General features: G+C 52.3%; 1 protein-coding gene across 1 annotated transcript in view; it reads right to left on the reverse strand.

Moving 5' to 3' along the window:
• The window catches only part of RGS9 (regulator of G protein signaling 9), a 62,209-nt gene extending 46,446 nt beyond the window's left edge, over nucleotides 1–15,763 (reverse strand). The window contains exons 1-2 of the mRNA XM_045569615.1: nucleotides 15,590–15,763; nucleotides 3,618–3,714 (exon numbers count right to left, since the gene is read on the reverse strand). Coding sequence (XP_045425571.1) covers nucleotides 3,618–3,714; nucleotides 15,590–15,646 — 154 coding nt within the window. The 5' untranslated portion in view covers nucleotides 15,647–15,763. The remainder of the gene's footprint in view (nucleotides 1–3,617; nucleotides 3,715–15,589) is intronic.
• Nucleotides 15,764–16,904: the final 1,141 nt, after the last annotated feature.

Here is a 16,904-nt window from a genome sequence, read left to right on the forward strand (position 1 = left end):
AGACAGTAAACAGACTAAGTCTAAACACTGAAAACAAAACCAGACCCAAGGCCAGCTGTCTGTGGGGCTCTGGCTGGAGCCTGGACACATGGGAATAAAACAGAGCCAGGCCTGGGAGAAGCAGGAGAGGCTGCAGGCAGGGGCTGGCTCTCCCAACCCCCAGGCGCCAGGCAGAGCTCCGAGGAGTCGGAAAATCCCATTGTAAAGATACTTCTGTCTAAATAGGAGGATGGGACCTATTTTAGTCACCACTTTATAAGTTGATTTATAACTCTGGACAATGGAACCTGGGTACCATTTGTACTCTTGCCTGGGCCCTGCAAATCTCAGAGGCTGGCCTGAGAACAACACAGAGTGAAGCCTGGTGTGAAAAAAAGCAGGAAAGGCAGTCAGGGCCAAGGTCAGGAGAGAACATGCCCCCCTCCAACTCCCCCAAGGATACAGAGTATCTAAGGGCCAAGAAAAGCCACGTTCCACCAACACGCCCAGAGCTGCTGCAAGACCCCACGGCAGCTGTGAGCCCCCTCCTCAACCCGGACCCTCTGGCCTCATAAGCAGGAGATGTGCCTTGCAGGAGAAGGGCAGCACGTCTCAGAAGAAAGACAAGGTGCCCTCGAACCAAGCACCCCAACTCAGATGCCATCTTGCTAAACGCCAGTGACCACATTTTCTAGCAACCTCGGCCTGCTTTCCGAAGGCCAAGCTGGGCCCCTGCCTGCAGGAGAACCGGCCCACAGCGCACGCCAAGGAAGGCTTGAGACCCTGACCAAGCTCAGGGCTTGAGACCTGTCCTTATGGCCGGACAGTCAAAAATGATACTTCCTTCCTTGGAGGTAATGTAGGGACATTTCTTCTGGGGCCCCTCACACACTCTCGGCCTAATTACCTACCCCCCCACCCCCACTATGGCTGGGTGCGGACAGCCTGTAACTCCTCCCTTCGGGTCCACACCCAGGGGCACAAACGTCCAGCCCCTGTCTCTGTCCGCACCCGCATGCCCACAGCATTGCTGTCAGTGGGTTCTCCTTCTGTTGCTCTTAGCATAATTCACCCCTGGTTGGCTGTTCAGAGGCAGAATTCCTCCTCTAAAATCCTACTTAAAATCCTGGGACTGGGTACTGAGACTTTTCACACCAAGTCTCTCTTCAAATGATACACAGCGGTGTGCAGACAGAGAGACAGACCCGGCAGACGTCAGATGGACCAGCTCTCTCCACCAAGGAGCCCAGGGTTTTCTCGTCCACTCGACTGCTTCCCGAAATAGACTAAATGAGATTACAGAGCCACCAGCATCTGCCCCACGTGGTCTGTGCTGACGGCAAGGCGGGCGGCCCAGGTTGCCACATCAGCCACCTTTAACCCCAGGAAGTCCTGGGTCACCCGCCATCCGAGACGTTGGATGGCGATTTGCTTTTATCGGTGCTGATGTTGCAGAACCAGCGCTTCTCCTGTGTTCTGTTTCTACAGAAGCTGGAATTCACCCGTGCAGGAGAAATCCAGGAAATCCAGGAACCAAGCGCGCCCCGTGTGCAAGGAAGGAAAGCAGCTCACATACATTAACGGTGGGTAAGAGCATGGACTCTGGAGCCACATCTCTGGGCTCAAATCCAAGCTCACTCATGAAGGAGCTTAGTGACATAAGGACAAGTTGCTGCACCTTTTTGCCTCTGCATGGCCCATCTGCAAAAATGGGATGGTCACGTCGACCCTTAATTTTACTGTGGGTGTTGACAGGCCCGGCGTGAGCAGGTGCTAGCTACGGCCACCCGTCCTCCGTGGCTACATGCTGGGCACCGGCACAGCACGGTCTCGTTTAATTCCTTCAATCATTCTCTTAGACAAAGATCGCAATTCCTGCTTTAAAAATGAGACAACTGAGAATAGGGCTACACCGCTAGAAAAAGGCACCTGAGGCCCAGCACAGTGGCTCGCGCCTGTAATCCAGCACTTTGGGAGGTCAAGATGGGAAGATGGCTTGAAGCCAGGAGTTCAAGACTAGCCTGGGCAACAAAGCGAAAACCCATCTCTACAAAAAATGAGAAAAATTAGCCGGGCGTGGTGGTGTGTGCTGGTAATCCCAGCTACTTGGGAAGCTGAGGCAGGAGGATCGCTTGAGCCCAGGAGTTCAAGATTGCAGTGAACTGTGATTGAGCCACTGTACTCCAGTTTAGGCGACAGAGTAAGATCCTGTCAAGAAATGAAAAGAAAAGGAGAGGAAAGGAAAAAGAAAAGCAGAAAGAAACAGGCACCTAAAGAATTCAATCTAATGTTCTTTGCACTACGCTAGACTAGGACTGATGTGTGCATTTAATAAATTTTTATTACCCATCCCTCTGAACACAGGTATGTTAAGCATTGGGGTTACCCAGATAAGCAAGACAAGATACCTCCCCTTGAAGGGCCTCCCAGTCCAGTATAGAATTCAGGCCAGAATTAACAACAACTAGAGGTAAGGAGAGGGCAGGGGGCAGGGGACAGGGATGCCTTCAGGAAGAATCGCTACAGCTGCATCCTAAGTGATGGGAGGGGCAGAGGCACCCTGAAAAGTCTACCTACCAGTCCCGCTCTGGGGGTGCCCACAGCTACTCTAGTTCCCAGCTTTTTCCAGGTCTGGCTCATCACTGTTTCCTTTTCTTCCGTGAGCTGCCCTGTCGAATTCCAATTAATTCCCCTTCTGTTTCAACACACCAGAGTCAGTCTTCCGTTGCTTGCATGAAAGGAAACCTGCACGTTGCTGGTGGGGCTCCCTCTCTTGCAAGCAGTCAGAAAGGGGAAGAGGAAGGGGGGGCAGGTGGGCCAGCTTGTGTCTGCAAAGACTAGGGCACCCTGAGAGAAAAACGAACAGGGTGGGACGGGGTAGGGAGGGAGGCTCACAACAAGCACGGCGCAGCGGTGGGGCCCTGGCTTGTGCGTTGGAAGCTGTCAGCTTCTGCAGGCGATACGCCTTGGCACAAAGCATACTCTTTACTGCAAAACCAAGTCATAAAACAAGGATAACACATTAACCAAAATGCATTCCTCTTTGTCGTCCAGCCCCTCCTGCCAACATCCCCAAACCGTGCTCTGCGGACGCTCTGGCCCAGCACGGACAGGAGGCAGTGGCGCCATCCCCTCGGGTGGTTAAGGAGGCCCCGGGTATGAATTAGAAGGTAGGGAGAGGTGGAGCAAAGGCCAACTTTTTCTGCCAAACAATTTTTTTTTCTGCTACCTGATTTCATTAAAGCAAAGCAAACAAAACAAGCAAACAGAAAACAACAGTGAAGATTTCTAAAGTGACCTCCTAGGAAGAATAGCTCCAAGAAGTGACCCGTAGTCCTTTTCTCCTCCTTTTCTGATCCCTTCATCAGGAGAAGATTGTAGTCCAGGAATCAGCAAACTTACTCTGTAAAGGGCTAAACAGTGCGTATTTCAGCTTTGTGGGCCATACGACAGTCTCTGCACAGCTATACGGTGTAACTCTGCCGTTATGGTGTAAAAGCCATAGACGACACTTAAATGAGTGCATGTGGGTGTGTTCCGATAAAACTTCATCCGCAAACACAGGCTGTGGGCCGAAGTGTGCCAGCCCCCTTCGTGGTGTCTGCTCCAGGCCAAGGCTAAGCCACGAGATACGTCACCTGTCATGGCGTGAGGGACGCTGGTGACCAGGACCCTCTGGTTCTGCATTCGGACTCCCGTGTCCGGGTTCTGCATGTCCTTCACGAGCGCTTCAATCTGCAAGACAGAGCGGGAAAGCTGGCTGACCAGACGGACGAGGAGGCGGGCGCAGGGGCTCCTGGCCTGGGGGGAGCCCCAGGGGCATGGACTCACCACCAGGCAACCAGAACCGAACGTGCCCGTGGACACGGACACCCTCCTGTGTTGAGGGGGCCTCTGAGAGATTCCTTCCCATTGGGAGATTTTGGGGAGGCTTTTAAGGGAAAATGGAGCTTAATAAGAAAGGATTGTGCCAGACAGAAAGTGAGAGAACAACAGGAGCACAGGCATGGGAGGGACAGAAAACAGTGGGCGATGGAGCTGGAACAGCAGGTGGGCGCCAGACTACAATGGGCCGTGAAAGCCATTCCCGGAGGGTGGATTTTCCGGTGGCTATTCTGGGAGACGAGTTTGGAGGTAGGAAAAGCAGTGGGGTGATCCATTCACAGTTACTGCAACATCCCAGGAAGAAAGGAGAGGGCTTCTCCCTCCGTATCTTCTCAGGAGAGCACCCAGAGGAGGCTTTCCATTATTTTGTAATATTAACATACCACTCCTCTGCTTGGCCATTTCACTCAGAGTAACTGACAAAGTACCCTACTTTGGTTGGGGCCTCCCCCCGCTCTGATTTTTCTGCTACCACCCCCCACTGGCCCCCTCTGATCCAGCCACACTGGCCACCTTGCTGCCCCCAACTGTGGCAAGTGTGCTCCCAGCCTGCCCCAGGGCCTTTGCTCTGGCTGTTCCCTCTGCCTGGACCCATCCTCACAAGAGATCTCCATGGCTCACCTCCTCCTGACAGTCCCGGGAGCACCTCCCCCCCAACCATCCTGCTTAAAGCTGCAACCTGAAGTCCACGCGTCGCACTCCTGACCCCTGCTCACTTTCTCTATTGCACTCACCTTCTAGCATACAAAATAGTTTCCCTATTTATTAAATAGTTTATTGTGTATCTCCCCTTGCTCCTACAAAGTAAGCTTTTCAGGGGTGGGTCTTTTGTCTGGGGTTCGGTGTCGTATTCCCAGGGCCTAGGAAAGAGCCTGGCCCGTAGGTGGAAATCAATAAACAGCTGATGCATGAATTAATAAATAAACAAAGGCAGTGGCCAAGAAGATGGTAAGAAGGCGTGGCCTTCAGAGCCCTAGGAGAGCAAAATTTAACTGACCTTGCAAGTGACCGGGTAGTTCAGTGAGGGTGGCACAGAACAATGCCAAAGTTTGTAACTTCTATGAACAGAGTTGCCAGTTGCCAAAGCAGAAAATACAAAACAAGGAGCACCTGCACAAAGCCTTCTGCTTTGGAATGTTGACTGCAAAGGGCTGCTGAGATTTTCACAGTGCCGACAGGTGACTGGAAATGACTGCCCCACGTTCAGAAGAGATACGGGTCAGAAACATGAATTAGAGAGTCAGGATCAATGAACTGTCCGAGGAAGACTGAGCTGCAGGACAACAGCCACGGGACAGCCCTGATTTTATGTACAGTTGTTTTCATTTGTATTATTAAAAAAAAAAGAATTTTCCACCTGGAAAAATATTAAATGGAAATAAAAACAACTGAAGGATATTTTAAAGCAAACTGGACGTTTGACACTATTCAAAAGATAACCCAGATGTTCCTCTCGTCATTTGGTGTTTGCCATTAACATTGACAAAGCCTCACGTGCAGAGGTTTCAAACCTCACGTTCCCCATGAAAGGCGCTGCTAATGGGGAGACCATCCACACCTTCTGCCCCAGATGAGCTTGTCAACAACAGTCAGTCAGTCATTCAACAACCAGCTACAGCCATGGTCAACTCTGGGAAACCAAAGAGAAGACAACACTGTGGTCCCTGAGCCCAAGGAGCTCACTGCCTAGTGCAAGGATATTCTAGGACAATGTGCCATTTCACGGTGTCGGGTGAACACAATGTGCCTGTCAGGAGGGCAGGACTCCTGAAGTGAATGTTACGAACCTGAGTGGGAATTAGGCAGTGGAGAGAGCAGAGGAGGGTGGGTGAGGGTACTCCAGGCTGAAGAGTCGCAGGAGCAGAAGCCCAGAACATGAACCAGCAAGTAGAGCAAAGCCCTTTCCTGCCTTCACTGGCCCAGAGCTCTCTCCAGAAGCCCAGGCTGCCGTGTGCAGCTGGACACACAGCAGGGAGGGCTGCACCTCCAATCCAGCCTGTCCACGTTCCGGCCATTACCCAGGGTAAAACGGCTCACTGCTGTTCCTGCCTCTCCTCCGCGTAACTACCTTGGCTATGCCATCATTATTCTCCTGTCATTTAATAAAACAACACCCCCCAATACTGTATGGCCCGTTGCAATTTACAAAGTCCTTTTACAATTTGAAGGTGCTTGTGGTCCAAAGAAAAAGAACCCAGAGTATTCACAGCCTCCACGAGATTTCCATTCTCTACTAACTATAGGATCTTGAGCCACTCACTTAACCCCTTTGAGTCTCCTTCTGCCACCATAAAATGGGGACCCTGATAGTGTGTGCCCTACTAATTGATATGGTTTTGTAATCTCTTAGAATCTAATTAAGTGATTGTGTCAAAATGTTCTACAAGGAGAGATATAGGTTATATATGCACAAAGATTTATAAACATAAAGATATATGCTTTATAAGGAGAGACACATTAGTTGTTAGGGTTAGAATCATTATATTAATGATTAGCATTCATACATTAATGCATTTTTGTAATTTTGCATGCAGGGCTGTGTTTAGATGCCTAGGAATAGAAACCCAGCTCGATGAATCGAACAAATACAGATATTTATTGAGCACGCATCAAATGCCCAGCACTGCAAGGATTCAACAAGGTAAAAGACATCTTCCCAATCCTTGGAGAGTTGGAGAGACAATTATGTGCAAATAAAAAGTTCGTTAATATAAAAGCTAGGGATCTGGGTGCAGAGAAAGCCCAATTCAAATCCCTTCTCCAATTTAGAAGCTAAAGACCTTAGGTGTATTGCTAAATTTCACTAAGACTCATTCTCTGTAAAATAGAGATCAAAATAATATCTACATCATCGCAGGGATGTTGCGGAGACTAAACAAGATTAAGGAGATAAAGCACTTAGCACTGTGCTGTGCACAAAGTGTTTACGAACTAGCAGCTGCAGACTGGCTGAGATGATCCCAAGAGGGTGCACAAAGGGTGAGCAGGATTTCCCCAGGTGGTGGGGACCAGGCTGCACTCCAACTCCAAGGGAGGGGTGGTGTGAGAAGGACCCAAGCTTCTCGGTACAGGAAAGTAAAGAGATTGAAACTGGAACCCTTGTGCACTGTTGGCAGAAATGCAAGATGGTGCAGCACTACAGAAAACAGTGTGGATGTTCAACAAAAAAATTAAAAATAGAACTACCGTATGATCCAACAATCCCACCTCTGGGTATATATCCAGAAGAGTCAAAATCAGGATCTGGAAGAGATCCACGCACCCCCATGTTGATTGCAGCACTATTCACGTTAGCCAAGATGTGGAAACAACCTAGATGTCTGTCCATAAAAGCATAGATTAAGAAAATGTGGTGTATGCATAAAATGGAATATTCTTTGGCCCTTAAAAAGAGGAAATTCTGCCATATGCAACAACGTGGATGAACCTGGGGGATATGCTGAGTGAAATAAGCCACATTTCACACACATGAAATATCTAAAATAGGCAAATTCATAGAATCAAACAGCAGAATGGTGGTTGCCAGGGTTTGGCGGGGAAGGGGCAATGGGGAGTTGCTAATCCATGGGTATAAAGTTTCAGTTAAGCAGCATGAATGTGTTCTAGAGATCTGCTGTACAATATTGTGCCTAAAGTTAACGATACTGTATTGTGCACTTAAAGTTTTGTTCAAAGGGTAGATCTCATGTTGAATGTTCTTACCACAATAAAATATTTTTTTTAAAAAAAAGACAGAGACTGACTCAGTTTCATTGGAGGTTAAGGATCATTCAAGGGAGCCCTGAACTGGAAAAATTCAACCCACCACCTCCCACCCACGCAGCCTGCTCCAGAAGCTGGAAGGATCCCACCTTCCCAAGGAATGTGGAACAATGTCCTGATTCAACACTGAGGGGTGGGATTCCCTCTTTCAATCTTTGCTGCTAAACCAGCATTTATAGCTGGACCACATCTCGAGAAACAGGCTGAGATCAGGTGCACGGTCGAGGCTGCTCCGGGCACAGTGCCAGCGGCCCAGCCAGCCTGCGAGACCCAGGCGGCACCAGGTACTCACTGTGCAAGACTGACTGTGAGCTTCCTCAGCATGGATGCTTTCTCGGCTCACAGAATAGCTTTGGAACAGAAACCATTCATGGAGGCTCCATTCGGACCTGCAGTCCTTGGCCTTCTGCAGCAGCAGGACCTGGCAGCATCTCAGGTCACTGGGTCAGCCATGGGGCCAGCAGCAGAGAGGAGAGCAAAGAGACAACCCCAGGAAAGTGTTGAGGCAGGGGGCTGGGAGGTGGCCCCACTACTCTTGCGGATGGCCAGGGGACCTAGGAGCCATGGACAAGCTCTTTCCAGAGTTGTCAATGAATCATGAGCCTTTGACGTATATGGTACCCCAAGAAGTGCCTGATTTTCTGATGTTAGGGCCCAAGACTCCCCTTTCCCACATTAGCTGCCAGATGAAAGGCTGCATTCATTCCAAAAAAAAATTTTTTTTTGAGACAGGGTCTCACTGTGTTGCCCAGGCTGGAGTGCAGTGGCACCCTCATAGCTCACAGCAACCTCCAACTCCTGAGCTAGAGCAATTCTCCTGCCTCAGCCTCCCGAGTAGCTGGAACTACAAGCACATATCACCATGCCCGGCTAATGTTTGTATTTTTGTACAGACAGGGTCTCGCTATATTGCCCAGGCTGGTCTGGAACTCCTGGCCTCAAGCAATCCTCCCGCCTTGGTCTCCCAAAGTGCTAGGATTACAGGCATGAGCCACCACACCCAGCCTCCTTCAAAATTTTTTATTAGATGAAACAATAGCATTTCATGGAAACGGGGGGCCCACATATTGGAGAAGAAATATAATCCTAATTTAAAAGTTAGAAACCTGAGGTTCTTGGATAGAAAGTTGGCAGATTTGATTCCCTGTCTTTGTGTTAAAAAAAAATCTAGCTATAAAGGGTTTGAAAATAACCTTCAGAGGAGGATAATGAGAGTTATTTTAAAAACACAATGAGGGGAGTCAGATTTCTTTCTAGCAGGTGTGTCACCCTTCACAGAAAGGAAGGGCTGGGTGGGAGGACAGAATATCACGTCACATGGACCTCGGGAACTTTTCTTTTAGAGACAGGGTCTCGCTCTGTCACCCAGGCTGGAGTGCAGTGGCACAATCATAGCTCATTGTAGCCTCAAACTCCTGGACTCAAGCGATCCTCCTGCCTCAACCTCCTATGTCGCTGGGACTACAGGCATGTGCGACCGCCACCACGCCCTGCCCTGGGAACACTTTGAGGAAGTTCAGCCAATTGGGATTCTGATCAATTCTCCTCAGGCCTTTCCCCTTTAAAGTCCTCTGAGGCTTCTCCTCTGTCACCCAACAAGGCAACAACAGGACTCCAGCTCTACGGGCTGAACTGTGCCCACTCCCCACAAATCCATACATTGAAGTCCTAACTCCCACACCTCGGAATGTGACTGTTTTTAGAGACAAGGTCTTTAAAGGGGTAAGTGGGGTAAAATGAGGTCACATGGGTGGACTGTAGTCCCATATGACTGGTGTCTTTATGAGAAGCAATTAGGACATGGATGGGTACAGAGGGACGGTGACATGAGGACACAGAGAGAAGATGGTCACCTACAAGCCCAGGAGAGAGGCCTCAGAAGAAACCCCCCCCTGCCACACCTTGATCCCAGACTTCTAGCCCCCAGAATTGTGAGAAAAGAAATCTCTGTTGGTCAAGCCACTCGGCCTGTGCCGTTTCGCGCTGGCAGCCCCAGCAAACCAGCACAGACCCTGCGCTCTGTCCTCCATCAGACAGACCCTTCCCCAACCCAGAGGGGAGAGAATCTGGTTTCCCAAGTTCCCCAGAGAGCGAGAAGTCCTTGCCTTTCTGCTCCAAACTGCTGCAGGCTCTCGCACCCTCCTCGTGCCCCATGGGTGTCCCTCCTGGAGACGAGGGAGAGCCCCGGCCATCCCCACCCTGACACCAACGCCCCAGATTCCCAGCTCCTCCCAAGACGAAGCGTCAGCCCCACCTCGTTCCCAGGCAACACATCCATGCCACAGAGCCGGCCACCACTGGACCCTGTTCCTCCGTGTTGGGGACAATAGGGTCAGGGTGTCAGCCCCACCCTTCCTCCCTCAGATGCCATTGTGCCGAGGCGTGACTGTGGGTGTGCCAGGGGCCCCACATCCCAGGGATCAGAAACGATGGCTTTGATGGCTTTGACACCCCACACACCACGCCCACGCTGCTCGGAGCATTAAGGAGCTGTCACTCACTGCGGAAAATCTGCGGGCTGGAATTTTCCTTTAAGCTCTGGGGAAGGCTCCCAGGGGGACAGTAATAATCAGTACTTTTCTGTACAAAGACAGGGAAAGTGACCCAGAACCACAGGGCTGCTTTTCTGACAGAGGAGACTGTGCAACTGCTAATAAGCCTGGCCACACAGGGTCCAGTCAACCTCCCGCGGTCTCGCCCCGCCGTCCCCCAGGCGCTCAGACACTGAGAGCACTAGGCCTTAACCAGTGCTCGGTGTTCGTTCCCCAAAACCTGCTCTTCCCACCCTGGTCAAAAGCCCAGGAAGCATTCCAGATGACCCCAGCCAAGACGTGGCCAACTTCTGCTGATTCTGCTTTTGTTTGCAACACTTCTCATCTGCCCACTAAATCCTGCCTCAGTGGACGGTCTTCTAACCTCCCTCCTGGACTACCAGTTTCTGCCTTTTAACTGGCATCTGCCTCCAGCCTCCAGTGTGCCCTCCAGCCCAGGGGTCCCAACTGCTGCCCCGTCGACATTTGGAGTGGGATCGTTATTTGGGGGAGGCGGGGGGGCTCTCTTGTGCATTGCAAGACATTTAGCAGCATCCCTGGTGCCAGGAGCAACCCCAGTTGTGATGTCCCAAAATGTATCCAGACATTGCTAAATGTCCCCAGGGGCCTCCATCCTGGCTGCATATCCCAGACCAATGTTGGGCCCCACCCCCAGACCAAGTAAATCAGAGCCTCTAACTACCATGACTTGATATCAACATTTTTAAAAGCACAACCAGAGTGGAGAAGTACTCACACACTCTCCCACCGGAATCATCTTTCTAGCATGTAAACCAATGCATCTTATTCATCCCTGATTTTAAAACAGCTTCTCGTTACACACAGAAAGCACCAGACTCCTCAGCCTGCCACATGAAGCCCTCCAGTTCTGGGCTTACCTACCAGCCTGCCCGTCCGTCACCTCCAAACCCGCCTGCTGCCCACTCGGGGCCAGCCATCGCGGCCCCCGCGGAGTCTCCAAACCGCCATGCTATTTCACGCATCTCTGTTTTGTATTTGCCTAAAATATCATTTATCTTCCCATCCTCCTGGCCAAAAACTACTAACTTTTTATCACTCGACTCAGTTGCAAGCCCCTTTGTGAAATTTGTCCTGATTCCCAAGTCCCTGCACCCCAGGTAGGAATCGACCACCCCCCACTTAGTGTTGTACATATCCTCTAACCATGTCTGCCAAACCTACGTAACACCTTTTCTCGCCTTATTTATACATTTGCCTTTCTCCACTAGACTCTAAGCTCTTAGTGTCCCCAGCACCTGGCGCAGTGCCTAGCACATAAGTGCTCGCTTATATGTGTGTGCTGAATGAAGGAACGACACAAGCACGAGATACCACGCTCTGCCTGAGTGTCCTCAACATTTCTGCTTCTGCACTTCCTTTCCAAGCAAAAAGATGCCAGAAGCCACAGGGGAAAACAAAGCTGTCTAACAGAAGGCTTCTCCAGGTGGCACCAAGAAAGTCAATCCCATGTGAATGCCAAGGGCAGCGGTAACGGGTATGGCCGGGATGGGACCAGCATCAGAACAAGAGCCCATGGGTGCTGGAGCCACACGGGGCCACCCACCTGTGCTCACTTGTCCATTGCGTGTCATCAGCTAATGCCCTAGCAAAGCCGTGGACAGGCGGGCCCTCCACCTCCTCCCGCCACATCTGGAACAAGCCCAGAGGTGGGTGGCAGCTTGGCTGGTGGACACGCTCGCCCGGGCTGCAGCAAGCCTGAGACGGAGGCATGGGCACGAAAGCCACTCCAGGAGAAGGAAGAGCCCTTCTAACCAGCACCGCTCTCCCTGGCCCCGTGAGAAACTGCTGTTTCCCAAGTGGCTGGAGTAGCAGGGGGCACAGGACCCTGAGTGAACTGTCTTAGTTCAGGGAAATGAAAACATCCCATCCATTCCTCTTGCTCACACCAGTGGTCTTGTTAATTTGCAAATCTGCCCTATCACTGGCCTATTCCAATTTCTGTCCTGGCTCCCTACAAAAGCCACCTTCAAAAGGTTCCAAAGGTGCCTGACGATCTCCTCTATCTCGGCCTACCTTTCCAGCCTCCCTCTCCCTTGTACTTCAAACCCCATCCACTGCAGAACAACATGTCCTCAAACCCACCAGGTTTCCCACGCCTCTGTGCCTCAGCACATACTGTTCCTCTGCCTGGAACACCTTTCCCTTCCTCCCTGCCTGGACCCCCCTGTGTACCCTTCAGTCCTCAGCTCTGTGTCCCCAAGCCCATGTAGCCAGGCCTTCCACAGCCCCCATGCTCTGCCCCACGTCGTGGGGAAGTTCATAGCCTTGTATTGCATTTGGTAACAGAAGACGGCCACTCTTGTATTTTTTCCTGGTTTCACCACTTAGTGGCTGTGTGACCGGCAAGTCACTTAACCTCTCTGAGTCTCAGTTTCATTCTCTGTAAATGGTGATCATAACTGCTGGCTTCTGGAGCAGATGAGATAATGCACCGAAGCCCCCTGCGCACTGAGCCAGCACTGAATGACGGAGGCACCCGGGGCCACATTCCTTTGGTCTGGGGCCTTCTCCAGAGGGCTGGATACCTCATGCCCCTGGGTCCTCGTTAAGGATCCTTGGCATCAGCTCTTGAGACCTGCTCTGCTGACCTTTATTTTATCCCCAGCTCTAAGGAGCTCTGTGACATGACCAAGGACCTAGGGATGCATGGACAGGGCCCTTGCCAGCACGAGGCAAAGGCACAGAGTGATGCTAGAGGTCAGGACAGAGTCTGCTGGGCACAAGGAGGAAGTCGCTCAGCTCAGGGGGCAGGAGAACCGGGCTTCACCGAGGAGGAGCGGTTGAGCTGGGCGTGGGTGACTGGCAGGGGAGAAGGGGAAAAAGGACTTTCCCAAGAGGGAACCTGAGGCATGGAAGGGGGTGGGGTTCCGAGGAAGGCAAGGGAGTCCCTGAGTGCCTGTGGCTGCTTTGTTCTGTTTCCTGCAGGGCGGGTGTGGAAGGCGGGGTAGAAGGGAAAGCCAGAGAGATGGGCCGCAGCAGGACCCTGAGTGGCCAGGCTGAGGAGTGGACTTTATCCTGTGAATGTGGGAAGACAGTGGAGGGCTTCAGATCGAGGAGGTCACCGTTAGTTTGACAAAGAAAACCAGTGTATGAAAGATGTTATGGAACTCGGGGGTGGGGGGGCGGGGAGGGGAGGCTGGGGCAGAGGAGGGGCACTGGGGTAGAAGAGGGAAGGTTGGGGTGGAGGAGGGGGGCTGGGGTAGAAGAGGGAAGGTTGGGGTGGAGGAGGGGGCTGGGGTGGAGGAGGGAAGGTTGGGGTGGAGGAGGGGACTGGGGTGGAGGAGGGATGGTTGGGGTGGAGGACGGGGGCTGGGGTGGAGGAGGGAAAGTTGGGGTGGAGGAGGGGGGCTGGGGTGGAGGAGGGAAGGCTGGGGTGGAGGAGAGAAGGTTGGGGTGGAGGAGGGAAGGTTGGGGTGGAGGAGGGGGGCTGGGGTGGAGGAGGGAAGGTTGGGGTGGAGGAGGGGGGCTGGGGTGGAGGAGGGAAGGTTGGGGTGGAGGAGAGAAGGTTGGGGTGGAGGAGGGAAGGTTGGGGTGGAGGAGGGGGGCTGGGGTGGAGGAGGGAAGGCTGGGGTAGAGGAGGGGGGCTGGGGTGGAGGAGAGAAGGCTGGGGTGGAGGAGGGGAGCTGGGGTGGAGGAGGGAAGGCTGGGGTGGAGGAGAGAAGGTTGGGGTGGAGGAGGGAAGGTTGGGGTGGAGGAGGGGGGCTGGGGTGGAGGAGGGAAGGCTGGGGTGGAAGAGACAAGGTTGGGGTGGAGGAGAGAAGGTTGGGGTGGAGGAGAGAAGGTTGGGGTGGAGGAGGGGGGGCTGGGGTGGAGGAGGGAAGGTTGGGGTGGAGGAGGGGGGCTGGAGTGGAGGAGGAAAGGTTGGGGTGGAGGAGGGAAGGTTGGGGTGGAGGAGGGGGGCTGGGGTGGAGGAGGGAAGGCTGGGGTGGAGGAGACAAAGTTGGGGTGGAGGAGACAAGGTTGGGGTGGAGGAGAGAAGATTGGGGTGGAGGAGGGGGGCTGGGGTGGAGGAGACAAGGTTGGGGTGGAGGAGGGGGTCGGAGTAGAGGAGGTGGGAGGCTGGAGACCACAGCATCAGGCAGAAGGCCAAGGTAAAGAGAGGAGAATTTGCTAGATTACAGTCATGGTGGCAAAGAATGCAAGAGATTCAATCAATAAACTCCACATCTCCAGACAATCACACTCCCAGCCTCCGAGCCAGAGCCGTCCTGCCTGGGAGAAGAAAGCAATCCTGGGATCAATCCTGGAAGATGATTTAAGGCTTTCAAATACCAGACTTGAGTGGTTTCTTCCCCTTTTAGGAACTAGACTCTGCCATATAGGCTCTTAGCGCTTTTTCTGAGTTAGACAACATTCAGCCTCTCTATTTTACAAATGATCCTCACACTTCCACCACCTGGAATAAGCACTCAAGCTTCTCGGAGTAGCTGGACTGAGTGTGACCAACCGTGGTCCCAGTGTGCCCAGGACTGTCCAGGTTTTAGCTTGAAAGTCCTGGGCAGATCAGGACAGTTGGTCACCAATTTACTGAGCTCCATGGGCTCAGGGGAGGGCCCAGCTTGTCACAAACACTCAGCTAATTCTCCTCAATGAGATAAGCCTAAGAGGATGGACACTGCGCTGTGGAAAGTGGCCGTGGATGGGAGGAAGGGCAAACAAGCGACCTGGGACCTAATCCTCCATAAATCTCTTCTGACACTGGTTATCTCAGAAGCTCAGAACAAAATGAACCACTTTGTCCCCAGACACATAGCCAGACGAGTGCATTGCACCTCCCACATGCCCATCCAGGACGGACACCCTGTGCCTGGTCACTGGGTCTGAGAAAGCATTTGCAACAGACGGGAACAGGTTCCGACCCCTGCCGCCAGCACAGACAGAGGGAGACGCACAGATACACACGCTCAAAAGAGGGGTCTCAGGGCATCGTAAACCGGGTGGCCCTTTATCCTGCAAAAACACACCTTTTCATGGTACAGGTGTACACACGCACACACATTTTTAAATAGTGCAGTTTGGGGTCCGAATAAATGGCAAAAAATGTTAATGAAACATCTGGGTGTCTTCTAACAATATCAGCAGGCTGTCTCTAATCTGACACAGCCTCGGCTGAACTGCCTTCTGGCACCCTCCGCTCCGAGTAACAGGTTGTTTTCACCCTGCAGCAGACCATCAGCGCTGGCCTCCGAGTCCCCGCTATAAACAGGTGACATGGAAACCTAATTAGTAGTCTTCAAAAAGCGACACACACAGCAAATTAGTCAATTAATAAGATCAAGCAGCACAAACCGACCACAGCGACGCCCTCCACCCCTGCCCAGCGTTTCCTCCGCACTTCCCACACCGGGCTCCCCGTCCACCGCCAGGGCCCAGGTGGGGACCAGGGGTACCTTCTGCAGAAATGCCATCCTCGGCCTGTACTGCTGGCCTTGGTGTCGGATTGTCATCCTGGACCCCGGATGAATTCACAACCAGAGCACTGCTGCGAGGGGAGAGCAAGCGCCCCCGAGTGCAAGTGCCCGCGCTCCTGGGCGGGCCGGGCGTCGGCAGGGAGGCGGCGGGGCGGGCGGGGCAGGGCGCGGGCTGCCGCCGGCGGCCCCTCGACGCTCCCCGGGCGCCCGCGGACTCGGGCGGCAGCTGGAACCCGCGCCAGCCAATGGGAGCGCGGCGCCGCGGGCTTATTAGCATGCGCTGCGCGTGCGCCCACCCGCCACCAGGGGGCGGTGTCCCGCTCCGCCCGCGCCCCGCGGAGCCTCAGGTGAGAGTGCAGGTGGGGGCGCGAGGGGGCGGACCCGTTGCACGGAGCGAGCCTTTTAGCCCCGGGCGGAGTTCTGTGCAGAAGTGAGACGGAGTCCTCCCTAACAAAGCGCGGCGGAAAACGCGGGCTTTCCCATGCCAGCAGCCACTAGTTAAGCTGGCAATCTTGGGCAAGTTCCTTAAAATCTCTAAAAATCAATTTCCTCATCTGACAAGTAAAAATTTAAAAATGGGATCATAATAGCCCACAGAAGGGTTGCTTTATCATTGAATGGGGAAATGGGTAACACAGTGCTTGCCCCTCAATAAATGTTTAGGAAAAAAAATCAGAAGTGATGATTTATTGACCAAATGGAAGAATTGGTAAGGTGTAGGCTTAAAAAGAAAAGAAAGGAAGTGAAGAAGAAAGGCCTCGTCCCTGTCTCAAGGAGCTCACAGTTTAAAGGGGGAGAAGAATACCTAAACAAAGTGTGATAAAACAAAATCTACATGTAATGGAGATCCAGTCAATGCAATACAGAACTTTCTGGAAGAGAACTTTATCCAACCTGAGTGGAAGAGAAGACTGGGGAGACTTCCTGGAGGAGCAGTCTTAAAGGATGACAGGAAGTCAACCAGGCGAAGGGGCAAACGACTGTTTCTCACAAAGACCAGCACAAGGAAATGTGCAGAGGCAAGGATCGGCGTGATTCGAGGGTGGCAACAATGGGTTTTTTGGACACAAGGTCAAGAAGGTAGTGGGGTTTGGAAGTCTGGTTAAGGGACTGAATGAAAAGGGGCATAAGAACTTACTGGAGTGATAAAAATGTTCTGTATCTTGATGAGAGTAGTGGTTATACAAATGAATAAGTTCATCAAAACTCATCCAACTCTATTCTTATAATTACAGCATGTCGTTGTGTGTAAACTGTACCTCAGTAAAAAGATTGACCAAAAAAAGCAAATATT

The sequence above is a fragment of the Lemur catta genome, chromosome 15, assembly GCF_020740605.2.
Source record: "Lemur catta isolate mLemCat1 chromosome 15, mLemCat1.pri, whole genome shotgun sequence".
NCBI lineage: Eukaryota > Metazoa > Chordata > Mammalia > Primates > Lemuridae > Lemur > Lemur catta.